The sequence below is a fragment of the Lampetra planeri genome, unplaced genomic scaffold, assembly GCF_965212315.1.
Source record: "Lampetra planeri unplaced genomic scaffold, kcLamPlan1.2.h2 scaffold_842, whole genome shotgun sequence".
Taxonomy (NCBI): domain Eukaryota; kingdom Metazoa; phylum Chordata; class Hyperoartia; order Petromyzontiformes; family Petromyzontidae; genus Lampetra; species Lampetra planeri.
The window spans coordinates 1-16,807 of NW_027615664.1; the positions used below are offsets into that span (position 1 = coordinate 1).

At 49.1% G+C, this 16,807-nt stretch overlaps 1 protein-coding gene across 1 annotated transcript; it reads right to left on the minus strand.

Moving 5' to 3' along the window:
* Positions 1-29: 29 nt before the first annotated feature.
* On the minus strand, positions 30-14,634 carry LOC144742062 (uncharacterized). Its single transcript, XM_078624564.1, is given in 46 exon segments — positions 30-242; positions 322-430; positions 526-551; positions 553-708; positions 710-724; positions 793-852; positions 1,682-1,810; positions 1,976-2,037; positions 2,117-2,151; positions 2,153-2,265; positions 2,345-2,389; positions 2,391-2,449; positions 2,886-2,916; positions 2,999-3,064; positions 3,159-3,218; positions 3,306-3,317; positions 3,319-3,360; positions 3,560-3,637; positions 3,706-3,765; positions 4,409-4,444; positions 4,695-4,782; positions 4,875-4,934; positions 4,997-5,091; positions 5,640-5,654; positions 5,656-5,772; positions 6,254-6,298; positions 6,368-6,426; positions 6,491-6,545; positions 6,548-6,638; positions 6,734-6,783; positions 6,865-6,948; positions 7,030-7,092; positions 7,178-7,205; positions 7,277-7,314; positions 7,317-7,391; positions 7,393-7,428; positions 7,430-7,484; positions 7,606-7,838; positions 8,074-8,136; positions 8,405-8,568; positions 8,571-8,607; positions 9,480-9,533; positions 9,535-9,813; positions 9,815-10,023; positions 14,234-14,309; positions 14,311-14,634. Coding segments are annotated over 46 exon segments (3,900 nt in total).
* Between the last annotated feature and the right edge of the window lie 2,173 nt (positions 14,635-16,807).

Sequence of the window (16,807 nt, forward strand, 5' to 3'; positions counted from 1 at the left end):
AAAATGTGTCCATAACAGCACCAACGCGTCTATCTCTTGCTGGGGCCGATGTAGCTGTTCTCGATACACAGCACCACGTAGGAGCTGGAGCAGCCGCTGGAGCTCTGTTGGAGCAGGTTGCCACTATGCAGTGAAGACGCCATGCCCGTCAGCACCTGGTTGCCCACACGCCATGACTCGCAGTAACTGTCCACGTGGCGCTGCCCGGCATTGTTTGACCCGTGCCACATCATCTTCTCAGGGCCTAAACACAGACAAAGACCGAAGGTTATGACGAGACCACTTTCTTCTTTCTTGGCTTCACATTGATTCTCCGACTCACCATGTGCCGTCACTGAGAACGTCTTTGCCATCGAAGGAGTAGATCGACGCATCCTTCTTGTTTCCGTCATTGAAGATGGCCTCCCAGCTGTCAAACAGAACCTCATCCCTGACAGATGACAATAACCAACACAAATTGTGGAACTGTATGATAAAGGGATTGTGCTCAGTATCATATCAAGACTTATTACTTATTGAACTACCTTCAGGTTGACTATTGGCAAACGGTCCCCTGTCAGCCTTGCGGACAATGCTGTGCAGATCCTGGAGCTTGGAGGACAAGAAGGCCCTGAACGTTCCTTTCATTCCCATGGCTTGAGCCTGGGTGAAGCACAAGAAGTCTGCGCCCCGGATGCCGCGCATGGAGCCGGTTTGAGGGCTGTTCAGGGGCGATCAGGTGGAGCTGCAGAGATGACCAGTAAAGTTAAAGACTACAATAAGACCAGATCGTGCAGATGTGGCTTTTCTTACCCCAGGGCCTGAGGTGTGATGGTGGGTTGGGGTCTGAGGCAGAGACGGAGCTGGTCTTCGCTGAGGGGTGACGGCGTAGCGGCCATCCGGGTATGGTGGCCGTTCCTGGGACGAATGGATCTGATACCTACTATCTGGTTGGGTCAACCTGTCAGTGTAACTGGGGAACCTGGGATCTGTGGGTGGCTGGGAGACGTGGATCCGGCTGAGATGGATAATGGGTGTCAGGGTGGTGTCTGGGATCAGGGTTGGTTGGGTATCTGGGGTCGGGGTTGGTCGGGTATCTGGGGTTGGGGTTGGTCGGGTATCTGGGGTCGGGGTTGGTCGGGGAATCTGGGATCAGGGTTGGTCGGGTATCTGGGATCAGGGTTGGTCGGGAATCTGGGATCAGGGTTGGTCGGGTATCTGGGATCAGGGTTGGTCGGGGAATCTGGGATCAGGGTTGGTCGGGAATCTGGGATCAGGGTTGGTCGGGAATCTGGGGGTCGGGGTTGGTTGGGTATCTGGGATCAGGGTTGGTCGGGTATCTGGGGTCGGGGTTGGTTGGGTATCTGGGGTCTGAAGAAGAATTCCCAGAGCTGGGGTACACTGGACTCTCAGGTTGCCTTTGGGAGAGGTCGATATTGGTGAGGTGGTCTGGGGAATATGGGACAACTGGTGGGGGTTCTACTGCTGCAACCTCATTGGTCTGCAAATAATGTGCATGGTTTGTATTAGGACAGTTCATGGCGTTTATTTTGGAAAAATACAGTAACTTCTGAAAAAAAAACACCTACGTCGTCACTGGGCAACGCAATGTAATTTCCAAGCTGAAAAATAAAGGTGACAAGTCTTTGAATAGGTAGTGAAAACGAGTGTTTTTGGCTCCTGTTCCAGATAGATACTTCACCTGGACTTGTCGGATTCCGTCTCGGACTCGTAAGTAAAGGTCTGTTTGGTCTATAACGTACACCAGCGAGCCTTCGGGTTGTCTTCTGGCAGTGGCTGTCATGATGTCATAGGACCGTAACACTGTGACCTACACAAAACAAACAATGTGACAAAATGCAACTATTGTATGTCAACAGCGACCTCTGCTGCCAGATGTTGTAATTACATTGTATTTGTAATATTTGGATATCATGGTGCCACGGTACAGAGTAATAACAGCAGGTGTATGTGGTGTTATAAATGTAATTCTCACCCCAGAATGCCCAGGTAGTCCTGGTGCCCCAGGTGGCCCCGGTGGTCCGGGAATACTAATGGCTAACGTCATAGAAGAGAACGAACCTCCATGAGGCACAAAGTCATTCTGAATATCTGTTTTCACTTTAGTAGAACTCACTCTGTGAGCCCCTGTGAGGCCCAGGTAGGGGCGGGTCCTGGAGGTCCAGGTGGCCCTGGTGGTCCAGGTCGCCCATCGTAGCCTCTTCCTGGCAGACCCGGTGGCCCCTGAGGGCCAGGAGGACCAACTATGGAATCACCTCTAGGGCCCTGATAGGGAGAGGACACAAAACAATGCGGTCTTAAGATTAGGATATGAGCTAAGAGAGAATAAAAAAGAGGGTCTCACCGGAGGTCCTGGAAGTCCCTGGCCTCCACTGCCTCCATATCGGGGGGTCATAGTATCCACCTGGTTCTCCCTTCTCTCCTTTCAAACCTGGACTACCTTCTTCACCTTTTCAACTCATTCTGAATAATAATCATGGCAAAACGTGAAAAGAGACCACGAAAATGGCTCTGTAACATGAAATAAACTCTGAACTCACCTTAAAAGCGTAAATATCAAAGGTTTTGACCAACACCTAAACCGGGGAAAAAGACGTTTTGCTCTGAAAATGCATTTATATGCCAAACTTTTTTTGATTCTTTTTAGTCACACAACTATAAATACCTGGTATTCCCGGTACTCCTCGATCACCTTTCTCTCCTTTTCCTGCTGAAACAGAAGAATACCCATTATCACAAAGCTTTAACTTAACGTGGGTTGGCTGGTCTACATGTGTTACGCTAGATATATATTTAGGAGAGTATTTGTTGTCAACATGTGTACCTAATAAAGTGGCCGCTGAGTGTTTTACTTTTACTCCCCTGACAATAAGGTGTGCACTCACCTGAGGAATACCTAGCGTACTCTTCATATTTCTAAAATGAAAAAGGACATTTGCATGAATAATGTTGTCAGCTGATTGTACCTCAAACATCTTCCACTCTTGGAAATACTCACTCTGATCATGTCCATGTCAACAGAAGGTCCTGGAGGACCAGGGGGGCCCGGAGGACCTGGAGACCCCTGGGACACAATAAATACTGGTGATTCAGTACAGACACCGTCAGACTTTCCTCCTTTGACTCTCCTTGGTGCAGGTCAAATACTCACAGGATACCCCAAATCCACCGCCCGAATCTCCCTTCTCTCCTTTGACGCCGTTCAGCCCTGGTCGACCCTAAAACCAGCCAAAGAGGGGTTAGGGCTAGGGGGTGTCCGACCCTTCATGTTTGGAAGTCATTCATCAGACAAATAAAAGACTTACTGGTCTTCCTGGAAACCCCAATCTCTCCTTTCAAGCCAGGAGGACCATAAGATCCCTGGTTGAAAACCACCAGCTGTTAGTTTACACAACCAAAGCTTCTCCTTGATTATAATGAAGTGTATGATACGTACTGGAGGTCCAGTGGGACCAGGAGGTCCAGGATCCCCCTGTAAACACATTTAGATACAGGCTTCACATAAAGTACTGGGATGTAGTAGCAGAAGAAGAAAGAAATGTTCCACTGAGGTCTTCACCGGCTTTCCTGCCAGGCCCCCCAGGTATACAGGCCGACCATCTGGGCCCAAGATGATACCCGGCTCCCCTTTCTCCCCCTGAACACAAATGGTCGTAATGTGTAAGGTCTCTTGCACAAAAAATGTGAATCTTCTCAAAACTCCACCTTGTGTGCATGTCCTGGAGCCCCTGTGTCCCCTTTGTCTCCCTTTGGCCCCATGGGTCCCTGGATCAATCAGAACAAATGACACAGGTCATATCCACAAGGAGTTCCACCAACGTTTTTTTCGTCCCAAAGTAAACACATCTGAAGATGCCACCGTTGGGTTTCCATGTTTACGACCTTTCCGTCGTTCCTGAAGCGATGATGTCACCTTAACCTTCATGTGCTAACCCCGCCCACAAACAATAACAACAACAATGGCGGATCACGGTGTTACGCTCGCGCTGCAGAAGCTGCTGAGCGTGATATGGCTATTTGCTACTAATACTTTGTTTGTTTTCACCGCCACTTTCTCCTCCATGCGTTTGTGGACGTCGTTTTGTGCTCATGCGCCACGTCTTTGTCTCTGTTTTGGTGTTACAGCGCCACTCACAGGTCTGGCACATGTACTACAGTGTTTCAGTGGTTTTGTGTGGACATTTCATGAGACGTTTCCTTTGTCTTGACACGATTACAATGATTCCTCTCCGGGTACTCCGGCTTCCTCCCACCACGAAAAGCATGCTGAGGTTAGCTGGTCACTCTAAGTTGGCCCGTAAAATCTATTTTAAAACAAAAAACTAAATCGTTTCCGTCTTGGTGTGGACGTGGCCACAACAACCTCCTTCCGTGTGACTTTTTCTCCAGTGCTGACACGGAAACGTACCGTGAATCCTGCTCGACCTGGTGTTCCTGCTCCCCCCTGATGAAGAGACAAAAGAGAGGGTATGAAGAACAGCATGCGAAGCAGTGGGTAGGGGACGAAGATGTCCACTTACCTGCCACCCTTCGTTCCAACTTAGGTCGTTATACTACATCAAGATAAAGTTAGGTGAGTTAGTTGGACCACACAGTGACTGTTAGTGGCTATCAGTGACGCCATGAGTGGTTTAGTAAACAGGTCATGAAGTGGGGGTTAAATACATCCATTCATAAGATCAACAGTGTCTCACATCGCCTGTTGGCTGGTAGATGATCTGTCCCGGAGGTCCGGGAGGTCCTGGAGGTCCGGGTGGCCCACCGTCGCGCCCCGGGTAGACCCTGTCATATAAAGCATTGTTGCACAAGATGAAACCCAGCGTCTCTATAAATAGGTTTCATCTGAAAATATTGCAGCTTATGAACTTACAGACTCTCCCTTCTCTCCTCTGTCCCCCTTTTCACCCTGGAAATAAAACGTTTTTGGGTATTCACTTTTCATCAGCCCGTAACATGTGTCCTATTAATTTAAGAATGTATCTGCCTTCCTACCGACAGTCCTGGAAATCCATTCATGCCTGGAATCCCAGAAGGCCCTCTTGGTCCCTCTGATCCTTTGTCTCCATGGTTACCTGGCAAACCTGGCCTGCCCTGAAAGTAAAGTTAAGTGTGTGTGTGTGTGTGTGTATATATATATATATATAACATATATAAGTTAGATGTTTTACCATATGAATTATAAAAATAGGTAATAAGTTCCAGACAAATTATGATTTCAATAATTTGGTGATTTAAATTTACACCAATAACTTGCTGCAGTTTGATACGATATGTAGTCTACTACTTACAGGTAGGCCTGCAATACCTGGTGGACCCTGGAGGAGCACATTGAAAGGTGAAATAACAGAGGATTATGAAAAAGCAAGGAGAAGGAAAAGAAAAAGTGTGCGTGTGTGTTGGGGGGGGCGGGGGCGGGGGGGGGGGTACCTGTGAGCCAGGGGGCCCTTGGAGTCCAGGTAATCCACTGGTTGCCCCAAAATCATCCTGGTCAGCCTACACGTGGAGATGGTTCAAATGGAAGGTAACAAACTATAAAGTATTTCTTTCTTTTTTTTAACAGACTGGGGAGGACCAGGTCAAAGGTCAATCATACAGCCTGCTGTCAGCATTAGTTCTAATGCTGCAATGCTGATACTCACATAGCCAACACGGTATGGTGGGTCCCGGTGGCCCAGGGGGTCCCGGAGGACCAACTGGTCCCATGGGACCAGGGAGCCCTGCCAGCCCGGTCTGTCCCGGCGTACCTGGCTGTCCTGGGTCACCACGGTAACCCTGACAGGAGAAAACATCATTAGACATCCATTTTGAATCAGGTGGTGCGGAGGGGAACATAAGAGGGAACGAGTGGCGGACACACATGCAGGTGCAGAAATGGTTAGTAACACAAATTTGTAACACAAATGTGTGTTTTTCCTTTTTGTGGCATTCAGGGGGACATGGAGAGAGCGTTTGTCAGAACTGTGGCGATACTGTGCTGCACAGGGAAGAAGGACTGGAATGTTGCGTGTGGTCGAGGATGTGGACTGACAGTCGGGGGGGGACAGAGGCGAAGACGGAACCACCGAAGTACCTGAGAGCCGCTACACGCAGGAGGAGAGGGCGGTAAAGTAAGAGAACAAGCCGGTGAAAATGTTGGAGCCTTGTGCGTCTGGCTAAAAGAGGGGCAAACACGGAGCAGAGGATCTATCCGGATGCACCCACCACCGATTTTTATGTCAGATGAAGAAGATTCCTCAAAGACCGAGGAGCTCACCTTCTCTCCGACTGCTCCAGGGAGGCCGAGGTCACCGCAGTCGCCCTGCAGGACAGAACGTCACCTTCTTTCTCAGCGTGTCCTCATCTCAGTATCTAATCTGGGAGTTCTCACCTTCTCTCCTCTGGGTCCGGCTGGACCAGGTGAACCAGGGGAACCAGATGGGCCCTGAAACCGCAGAACCGACCTTTAGAACCATTCTGGAAAAAAGCCACACGTGTCAGAGTTAAAGATGCTCACCGGGTGCTCCGGGTACTCCGTCCTGTCCAGGGGGTCCAGGAGGTCCAACAGCGATTGGGGCCGTTGGCTCCCAGCACCAACTGACGTACCAGGGTTGCCAGGAGGGCCCGGTGGGCCCGGTGGGGCCCGGAGGACAAAGGAGATCCTGCTAAACCCCATTAGAGGATGGTTACACCACAACACCCCCCCCAGACCAGAGCAGATCAGAAAGGGTTTGAGTTGTTTATTTGAAGCACCGACCGGAATTTGATCAAGTCCGAGAACCCGGAACCCTCCATGTCCACGAACGTCTGTCCAAGTTTAAAAGAGTCAAATAAAAACACATTTGATTCACAATACGACGTGAAACGGGGGGGAAAGGCGAAACCCACTCGACGAGCATCGGCTCCAGGTCCGGGAGGTCCTGGTGGACCCGGGGGACCTCTGGGTCCTGGTTGGCCCGCACCGAGCTCCCCCTTGAGGGATTCACACAATCGTTCTCATGTGAAATATGAACACATGATTCATCCGTTCATCCTGATCCAGGCTGTATCAACCTTTTGGCCTTTGAGACCAGGAGTTCCTGGATTTCCAGGGGGACCCTGTGGTCCAGCAGGACCCTGAACGAGGCACAGGGGGGAGAAAAACACAAAGTTACCTCTGTAAATATATCGCTACACGTGCTGATTCCTTCTGTGAACTTACAGATTTCCCGTCCTCTCCAGGATCACCCTGAAACCACGAACACAAACAAACGTTACCATACTGCGAAATTTATTTTGAAAAAAAAACATGTGCTCACCCGGCTCTCCGTTAGCTCCCGCGGGTCCTGCAGCCCCATCTAAGCTGGAGGCCCTGGAGGTCCTGGGGGTCCCGCCACCTGCTGCACAACGGAGCCGTCGCCGAGTCGAACCACCTCTGGCTGCTGGTCCAGGAGGACCAGGAGGCCCGGGGGGGGCCCTGAGGTCCTCGATTGCCTTTGTTACCAGTGAACCCCAAAGCCAGAGCTACCCTGGTGAGGGGAGGAGGGTGTGAGGGCGGGGGGGGGTGCAAATTTCAAATGTGTCCTTTTTTTACATCACGTTTATGTGATGAATGACAATTTGTGCGTATATTTGTTATCATGAACGCACCTTTTCACCTTTTTCTCCCTGAAGACAAGGACACACGGATTCAGTAAATGTACAATCTCAATGTGTGACAGTGAAAACACACTTTCTACCTTTTGACCTCGTTCTCCACCAAGTGAGGGAGAACCAGAGTCGACGCAGGAAGCACAACTGCCCTTTGGCCCTGAGGGGCCTCGATCCCCTCTGGTGCCTTTCTCTCCTCTGTCACCTTTCTCCCCTTTAGTTCCTCGGGGAACCTAACAGCCACATGTTATAAATACCAAATATATCATAAAATCATTTGTGTCGTGGTCCTTTTCACCCGTAATGGCAGTTTTATGCATGTCCTCTTAATCATCCACCCAGAGGGCGCTAGAGGCTTTACACTGCAGCTGAAGTCCAAACTGCCCCTACTCACATATTTAAAGGCGAAAACTGCATTTGTTGCGATAAATATCTGACTGTTCCGTGTCAGTTACCGGTTTCTCTGACGGTGCTGCCTTTCGTCGATATGAGCGGGGGTTCGGGTACGGGCCTGAGGGACGGAGGAGTGGTCTGGTGACAGATGGGACATAAAAACAAATCCAGATGAAAGAGGGAAGAAAACAGACTCTCATTTTGAAATTCTCCCCTCCCTTGCTTGTGTGTGGGCCCGCCCCCCTGAAGAAACACCTTCATCCTGCACACACTCATGCACAGACCCTTCTTTCTAGACTGTTCTTTTGTTTCAAAGGCTTTTATCCTAACGTGTCCTCTATCGGATTTTACAGATGACTCCTGAGGGTCCCTGAACGCCACATTGACACTGACCCTCACAGTCTGCCCCGATGTCTGTCTCCTGTTCGCCATCGCCGCTGCCGAAATCACCAGAGGCCTGCGAGACGAACAGAGTCAGACGAGAGCGTCAGCGCACCGACACGTTGGCAAGGAAACACGGCGTACTTACGGCATCCGAGTCGTCGTCCTCGTCGCACAAACGCTCGGCCATCCGGGGGTTTCCACCACTTTCAGCTCTGCGATCGCACCCTGGAGCACACACACACGCACACACACACAAGGACAGACAGATTGAATTTTCTTAGCTTCCTTCAAAAGAGACATAAAACAGGGTAAAAGGTGTGAGAGGCCCAAGTAGATTTGTGAGGTCAGAGGTCAAGTTTTACAGAAAATGTTTCCGCATAATATTTTTTTAAGTGACACTTTATGACAAACTTATGACATTTGAAACACAAACATCGAACCTGAAAATTGTCAAATCTGGAATCTTTACATTTTTGGAAACGGGAACGGGAACAAATTGTTTGTAACTGTAGATCCCAGCAAGATTTGATCCAGGCGTCAGGCATCAAACCCATCATCGTAACATCCACAAAGACCGCAGAAGGTCAAATGACTAATTTATTGGTTTGCTGAACTGAAACAAGAAAAAAAACGCAATGGTCAGAATGATTGACAGCTACTAGTCAGTAGTGGAGCCTGTCTGATCCAGAACAACTTCGTCATGTTCTCAAAGCACAAAATCCCATGGGGGCCTACAATTAGTTAGTTTTCACTAGATTTTTTCATTAAAGAAATCATTTATTTTACATTACAAAGTGAACAGAAACGTGGAGGAATACTGCAAACATCGGGCCAGGATTTTAGGGAAATATTCAAAAGTTCCTCGGGAATAATAATTATAACTGTGATAATGTGACTTGACAACTTTCACAAGTTTGTGTAACTTCTACTGAAGAAACTTTGTTACAATACTAATGGAACTTGAACACAACAGACGTCTGCGGATGTAAAATTGTTATGTTTTGCAAAATTAACCACAGCTGACCTTTGACCTTTGACGGCTGCATCTCACAGTGACATTGAGTGGAACAAAAAAAATCAAACTGTCTGCAAAATACCTGGAACTTGTCAGCGTCCGCTCCGCCCGCCTGACCCACAAAGATCCCGGCCCCCCGTGTCCAGATCCATGGGGTCCGGCGAACGCTCAAACTTCACCACCTGCGGCTCGGCGTCGCAGCCGTGGTAGAAGGTCACCTGCTCCTCAAACACAGACAGCGAGAAACGGGTCCACCTGTCCACCAGGGCGGGTACGTCGAAGCTGGCCGCCTCGTACGAGGCCTCCGAATCCGGCTCGGTGTAGAAGAACTGCACCTTCTGCCGGCCGGACTGCACGGCGCTCAGTTTGACCCCCACGTACATGATCTTCTGCGGCCCGTCGGTGAGGGAGAAGAGGCACGGACGCGCCGCCAGTGGAGGGCTTGACGTGGAAGAGGAGAGAGAAGTGACGGTAGAAAGGGTTGGGGACGTGAGCCAGAGCCGGCTGACCCGACACAGCCGCCGAGGTGAAGGCGTAGGCGGGGGCCCCGCTCGGCCCGTAGACCCTGGTGACCTGGTCGGGTGGCGGGTCTCCGATCAGCTGGAGCAAGGACACCCCGCTCTCCTCTACAGGGGACGAGAAAACACATTCAATCAGTCAGATTTCAGATTTCTCATTAACTTTCGTTAACTTTCCTGTTTGAAAGAACAATCGGCAAAGAATTGATTGAGATTTTTTTTTTTTTTTTTTATCTCTCATGGATGATGAGAGATTTTCCAGCCCAAATTTGAAAAATCACTTTGAGGCAGTCAGAATACTGTAAGAATTTCAGAACGTTACATTCATAACATTTTGAGTTATTTTGTTAACAGACAAACAAACAAACAAACACACACAGATACACACTGGCCTGAATTGACTGAATACATCAGCCATTCAGTCAATTCAGGCAATATGAGTTTCAACGTTACCAGGTGCACTTGAAGGCAGCACGGACACCAACCACAGCATGAAACTGATATGTTCGGCAAATTTCCAGTTCTTCTCTGAATGCAAATGAATAAAAATGGTTCACAAAGGAACATGACTCAAATGATTTAATTAAACAAAGTTCTTTTGATTTTAATTTTATTTTTATTCAGACAAGGATGACGCAACCAATCCAATTCTTTTTTTTCACTGACAGATTAGTCACAGATGGTTCAGCTCTTGATGTTTGTGTTGCTGTACATTAAACAGAAAACCCTGCCGATGCTGTTCTCATGCAGTCGCCTCGAGACCAGCGATTACATTCTCATAAATCGGGTTACACGAGGGAGAACTGCTTTTGGTCGAGCAGACACTTGAGGCTCTCCTGAGGACAGGCCTGTCGGCGCAGATTCGTGAGAGAAACCGACCTAACGTCCAATCCATGCATTAACGGGGGTCACGCGGGGGCAGTGGCGGTGGGGTTTTCCCAAGGTTCCTAAATGAGGTGAAAGAGGAAACTGTATCCGAAGGAGGAACAGCTGAAGAAGGAAAAACATCAGCCCCACTGGTGCAAACCTGCTCATACATCAACTTGTCCCTGTACAAGTGGGGTGGAGTGTACGTGTATCTGCAAATGTTTTTTTTTTTTTTTTTGGTATCGTATGGACATTTCATCCACACAGACACAGCATTCTGGAGCCTGCTCAGTTTTTAAAACCCGGCCTGAAAGCGAATCAATCTGAAGACGCCACTGTTGCGTTGCTGTGTCTTTCTTGAAGTGATGATGTCACAGCCCCACCACCCTCCGCCAACAGCAAACAAAACGGCAGATGACTATGTTACGCTGGTGCTCCAGGAGCTACTGGGGGAGACGGGTCCACACAAATGCCTCCTTTCTAGCTCGATCCATAATCCATAGTTTGTTTACACGAGTTTTATGCACATGATCCATGCTGCTCTCAGTTGTTGGTGTATTTCTATAGCAGCGTTACAGCGCCACTTACAGGTCTGGCATACTGTATTCGGTGCACTCCAGCTTTTTCAGTTTTGTTTCGGTGCACATATTTCTGGAGACAATTGTGTGTTGCCGGAAAACTTTCCCAAAACAATTCTGGTGCCGTCTCCATGTGTGACGGGTTCATACGCAAGGACGCTTTACATACACACACTTGCACACAAAATAATTGAAGTGTAGTATAATTCAGTATAATATAGTATTTGTATTCAAATACCGTATGCATACATGTAGTTACGTATAATACATGAATTTGGAATTGTGCGACACACAAATCACAAATAAATATGTGTTATGGGTACAATCAGTGCTCCACTGTTCCCCAGTTGTGGGAACTTTGCACCGGCGCAACCTCGACCCAGATGTGTGTTGAGGGCCTCGGGGCCCAGAAAACGACATACACACACACACAAACACACACAGCTTGTTTCACAGCATCAGCAGGAATATTCTGTTTCACGGGATTACTGCGGTACCATGACGACATGATTTTCCCGGCGTGTAACTCGGGAGGAATTCAGTGTGAAAGAAAAAAAAGAAAAGACAACTGTCAGCGCAGACGGACGGACGGACAGATGGAGGCAGAGGAAGGAAACGGGTGTCAGATGTCCATGGGAAAGTGGACCACGAAGCACACGGACAGCAGCGGTCCCAGATGGCTGCACGGATACATGACGGCAGTTAAAACATGCTGCGACGTTCCCCGATTAAATGTTTGTCTGGAGATCTGCCATTTTATCAGAAACATCATTTATTCAATGAGTCCTTGTCACATGATGGAGTCTTTAAGTTGAACTGAATCAATAGAATCCGTTCAGTAAAAACATTTGTTCCTAAAAGATTCGTTCAGTCTCCAATGACACCAGAGAACGTCACTAGTCACTACACTTTGTAGTTTGTAGTAGTAGTTGGAAATACTGTGTCAGTGTAAGTTTTCATCTTTGTGAGTGATTCGTGTCAGTCGACTCAGGAACAAGGAGCGAACAACGAATCAGGTTCACGCCGGCTGAACGGTGGAAATGAACAAATCTTTTCTACAAGGGATTTAGTACAGTTCGAGGAAAGTCGATCGGGAGCTTCAGACGAGTTTTGTCTCTTCTCTGACAAGGTCTGACTTGTCATGGACAAGGACATGTCTGCTACTAATACACCAGTATCGTGTTGTGGAAAAGCAGCACAAGTTGACAAAAAAGTCCCCAATCAATCCTGGCAGTGGCCCTCAACATCTCGTGGATCTCCTTAGGTGCAGATTTGTAAATGATTGTCATATTCGATCGAGTCATTTAACAGATGGGTTGAGAAGGTGGTCAGAAGCCGCCACGATCTCAAGTCCAAAGCAGCATTCGATACTTGAGCCCTGATTAACACCTCCGGGCTTCGACGTTCCCGAAACAACTGGGCAGCTTATCGCTTGAGACGGAGGCCGCACAGCTGCAACGGCAGAGAAACCGAGAGCCAATTAAAGACGGCTGACCAGAGGATCAGTGAGTCTTTGGGCTCAAGATGACATCTGCTGGGGGTCTGAGCTCTTCAACACATCAAACATCAAAAGTACTGATGCTGCACCGGCTCTGAAGCTTCCTCTCTCTTTGCAAGCTGCAACAGTCATGGATGTGTCCTCTAAAACACTGTGTGTGTGATGATATGAATGGAAAACTGTCCCAAACCCTCACACGGGGGGTTTGACCTGAACTCGCTCGCATTCGTCCCGACTCGCTCAGCTGAACACTTAGTTACCACACATGAAGTGTTACTCCTTTTGGACTGTGGGCAACTGGCCGTGACATTTGACCCCTGGCAGAGACCATCGAGCCGCCCTGTCTCATCCCCACCACAAAGCTGCCTTGTTCGCGGTCCACGCCACCGCGGCCCTTTCTCTTCCAAACAAGATCGCTCCATTTTCCCACCCAGACGCTATCATAAAATGCCATTCTCCACGCCGTCACCCCTCCCCCACGTCACAGATGGTCCGATTGTTTCCGTCTTTCAGACCCGGACCCTAAAAGTACCCCCCCCCCCGCCCCCCTGCCCCTCGCACATGGTCCAAAAGTATGAGGACCCAGAGTAGGATGAGCGACGTCCAGTTAGCTTACAAGCTATCATTGTTAGCTTGACTGTTATCAGAAATGCGGCAAAGAGGCTTTGAGTGTTCGTTATGAGCACTCAGAGGAAGACAACATGTGAATTCTTCCTGAAGGAAGAACTGTTGTATTCCTGTAGCCACAAACATTCCGTCCGCCTACATTCCTGTTGGGATTTGGTGACATCTGCTTGCTAGCAAAACAACAAACTGGCGTCAGTCTCTGGGTGTCCAACAACCTGGAACGTTGCTGCCCACTGCTGACGGATGCGGGGTGTGCGGTGTGACATGCAGCCCTACAGGCGTGGCCTCGGCTCGTGGGACATGCTCAGCAACGCCGCGGACAGGAAGCGACGCCAACGGGGAAGTGACGACTGTTCCGAAGCCGCAGACGTTTTGCGTGTTAGCACCGATTCTTTGCTGGTTGTTTCTCTTCTTCAGTTTTCCTTCCAGGCAATGTTTGATGTCGACTTGCAGAGAACTTATGACCGTGACGTGGTGATTACAAGTCTCTGCAAGTCTCAACGCTTGAGATGCAGGAGTAAAGACGATGAAGACGATTCTAACTCTCCAACGTCTCCATCTTGTCGTTGCCTGGTAGGAGATTTCCAGCGCTGCGTCGCCGTTGAAGAAGGGACGACAGAATCAAACATGCAATATTTGGTGCGTTTAGAGTGATGGCTCCCAAAGCTGGGGCGTGCGTGTTACTTGAACAAACATCGGATTCAAAATGTATCGCCTCGTGGGATACATTCTAACCCGCCGGGGTTACCTTTCCAGTTACTAACTGACACGCATGGCGCTCGTTCAGGCAGGAGGTGACACTCCACCGGCAGCCGCCCGTTTTCCCAGGGAGGCCCAGCAGCTGTCTTGCAGCACGTGGCAGAAGCTGCGGCAGGGAAGGTGCGGGGGGGGGCGGCAGGCGAGGGGCACCGAGGTGCCCAGCAGGAGGCAGAGGAACCACTCGACGCTGTGGTGACACCCAGCTCTCGTTAGCCACGCCCACTGCTGTAGCACGGCCCCGACCTCCTCCACAGACGTGTGGTTGAGAAAGTTGGGCAGCGTGAACAAGGTCGTTTTTTTTGCAAATGGCCCAATCGGACGGCGCGGGGAGACAAGAGGTCGAATTGACGACGGTCCCGCTGGTGTCTGCGATGTCCTGGATAAGCCCATAGTTAAATTGATGGGAAGGACTTTACCGCCATCGAGGCCTTTCGAGGGCCTTGTGACGTCGAGGTCGTCCCCAGACCCAGAACCCCTCCCCTTCCCAAATCCCAGACCCCCCCTCCGCCCTCCCCCCCCGTGGACTCGCCTGTGTTACCCGTCGTGTTAACGGCTAGCCCCTTCCGCCGTCTCTGTCAGGGTTCCGTTAGTAGTTCCAGGTGTCGCGGTCGCGTCCCACGCCTCGACAAACTTACGAATTCCGGGTGGCGACGTTGATGATTTCCTCCCCCACCCCAGACAAATTGTCATCGTCCTCCTCCTCGGCCTTCGTGGCACCACCAGGTGTAATTGTGGCGGCGCCTGTTGTATCCCGACGTCTCAGTCGGGGTCTCTGTGCTAGACTGTGGATCAGAGAACACCGACGAGGCTTCCACATTCCCAACGCAGAAAACCAGAAGAAGCACCCACGTCCAGATCCTGGCCATGCTGCCTACGGCCTTTTCCAGCGATGTGCACCGATGCCCCCACGCAGCCTCGTCACCGTTTGTCCACCTGCTAACCAGCGGCCCAGCACTTCAGTACGAGTGTCTCAGGGGCCGCTCAGCCTCCAGTGAACCAGAGTCCGCTCCTCACTCACAGACCCTCCTTCCCTCCACAGCTCCCAGGGATGGCTGCAGAAAAAAAAAACACACGGGAAAGGGGGAGACCCGCGTTGGGAGGCACTGTTTTTCTACCAACGAGGGTTCAAACTCCTCTTTTGACGCAGCCTTTCGTCAAAAAAAAGGATTGTAAAAATGTTATTCACTGTTTCTTGAATGAATTATGAGTATTTTTAAAAAATGTATTTAATGAAATTTAATGAAACCGATTTTTTCCCCTTTTCAACTAATCGATGATTTTTATCATCATGATCTTGTCCAGTGTGGGTTCACTGTGCATGCCAAAGAATTAAAGGACCATTACAATCAAAATGAAATGTTAATATCGTGAGTTTTAATAACTATCTCAGAATCATGGGAAATCTGATATTTCCATTTTTAAATTTACTTTGAATTCTATTATATATTAAACATATATATAAGGGATGAGAAGCTTTACAAAGGTTAGAAGCAGGAGAGTGAGAATATCAGTGCAGATGAAAAACAGGGGAAAAACTGATGTGTTCAGTTTCATAATACTGATAATCGTGGGGATTTATTGCTTTCAAGAGAAAAGAAAGTTCGGGGGATGAATGAAAGGCAGCAGCTGAGGCCGTCTGCCTCCATTGGCCTCATTGCAGAAGAAAATGTAGGTTCTCACAGAGGGGCAGGAAGAGAAAGAGGCCATCCTCCTGTCAACACATCCTCCCTCCTCCTCCTCCTCCTCCTCCTCATTTCTCCTCTTCCTCCACCTCCACACGGCCCTGAATGCCCCCCCATCAACATCTACCCGCCTCATCTGCCTGCCTTAGTACGTCCAGCTGTTCCACATTCCAGCTCTCAGACCTCCCACACCCACAGAACATGACATTCAGAGGTTTGGAAACTGCCACATCGCCATCATTTCTGTACTGGTACGACTGCACGCCTTCTGTTTGGACACTGACCAGACTCTGGGGCCGGAGGGAGTGGGGTGGGGGTGTGTGTGTGTGTGGGGGTTCTATCTGTTAGCGTGTGAAAACCGGCTGTGCAGAGATTTGTAACGGTCCATAAGTCCAATGGATCTTTAGTGAACTGTCAGGGTTTGGTTTTTTTTGTTATAAATCAAAGTCAATAAAGTGATGGAAATGTGTGTCTTTATGATGTTACCAAAAAAGATTTGGAACCCAAAGTAATCACAAAGTTTTGTCAAGGGCAGAGAAGACTGTAGAACGCGTCCTCATTGGCCAGGCGATAACATGACAACGCTTTGACTGTTTTCACTCAAGAGGGGCGGCAGCGAGAGACGTACTGCTTTGTTGTTCCTCCAGCTCCTCTGCCCATGACAACTTCAGGTTTTGTCAACAAAACTTACTGATTCAGAAACACAACTTTAGGATTCTTAAACCGAACCTGTAGTTTTTTTTCTTGGTTGGACACATAGTATAGTATATCCATAGTATATATGGTAAAAAGAAAAATTCAGAAACACCTGGCTTCAATGTTCATATAATATGTATTTAACATGAGTATCGTATGATTTTAAAACCCAATATATAGATACA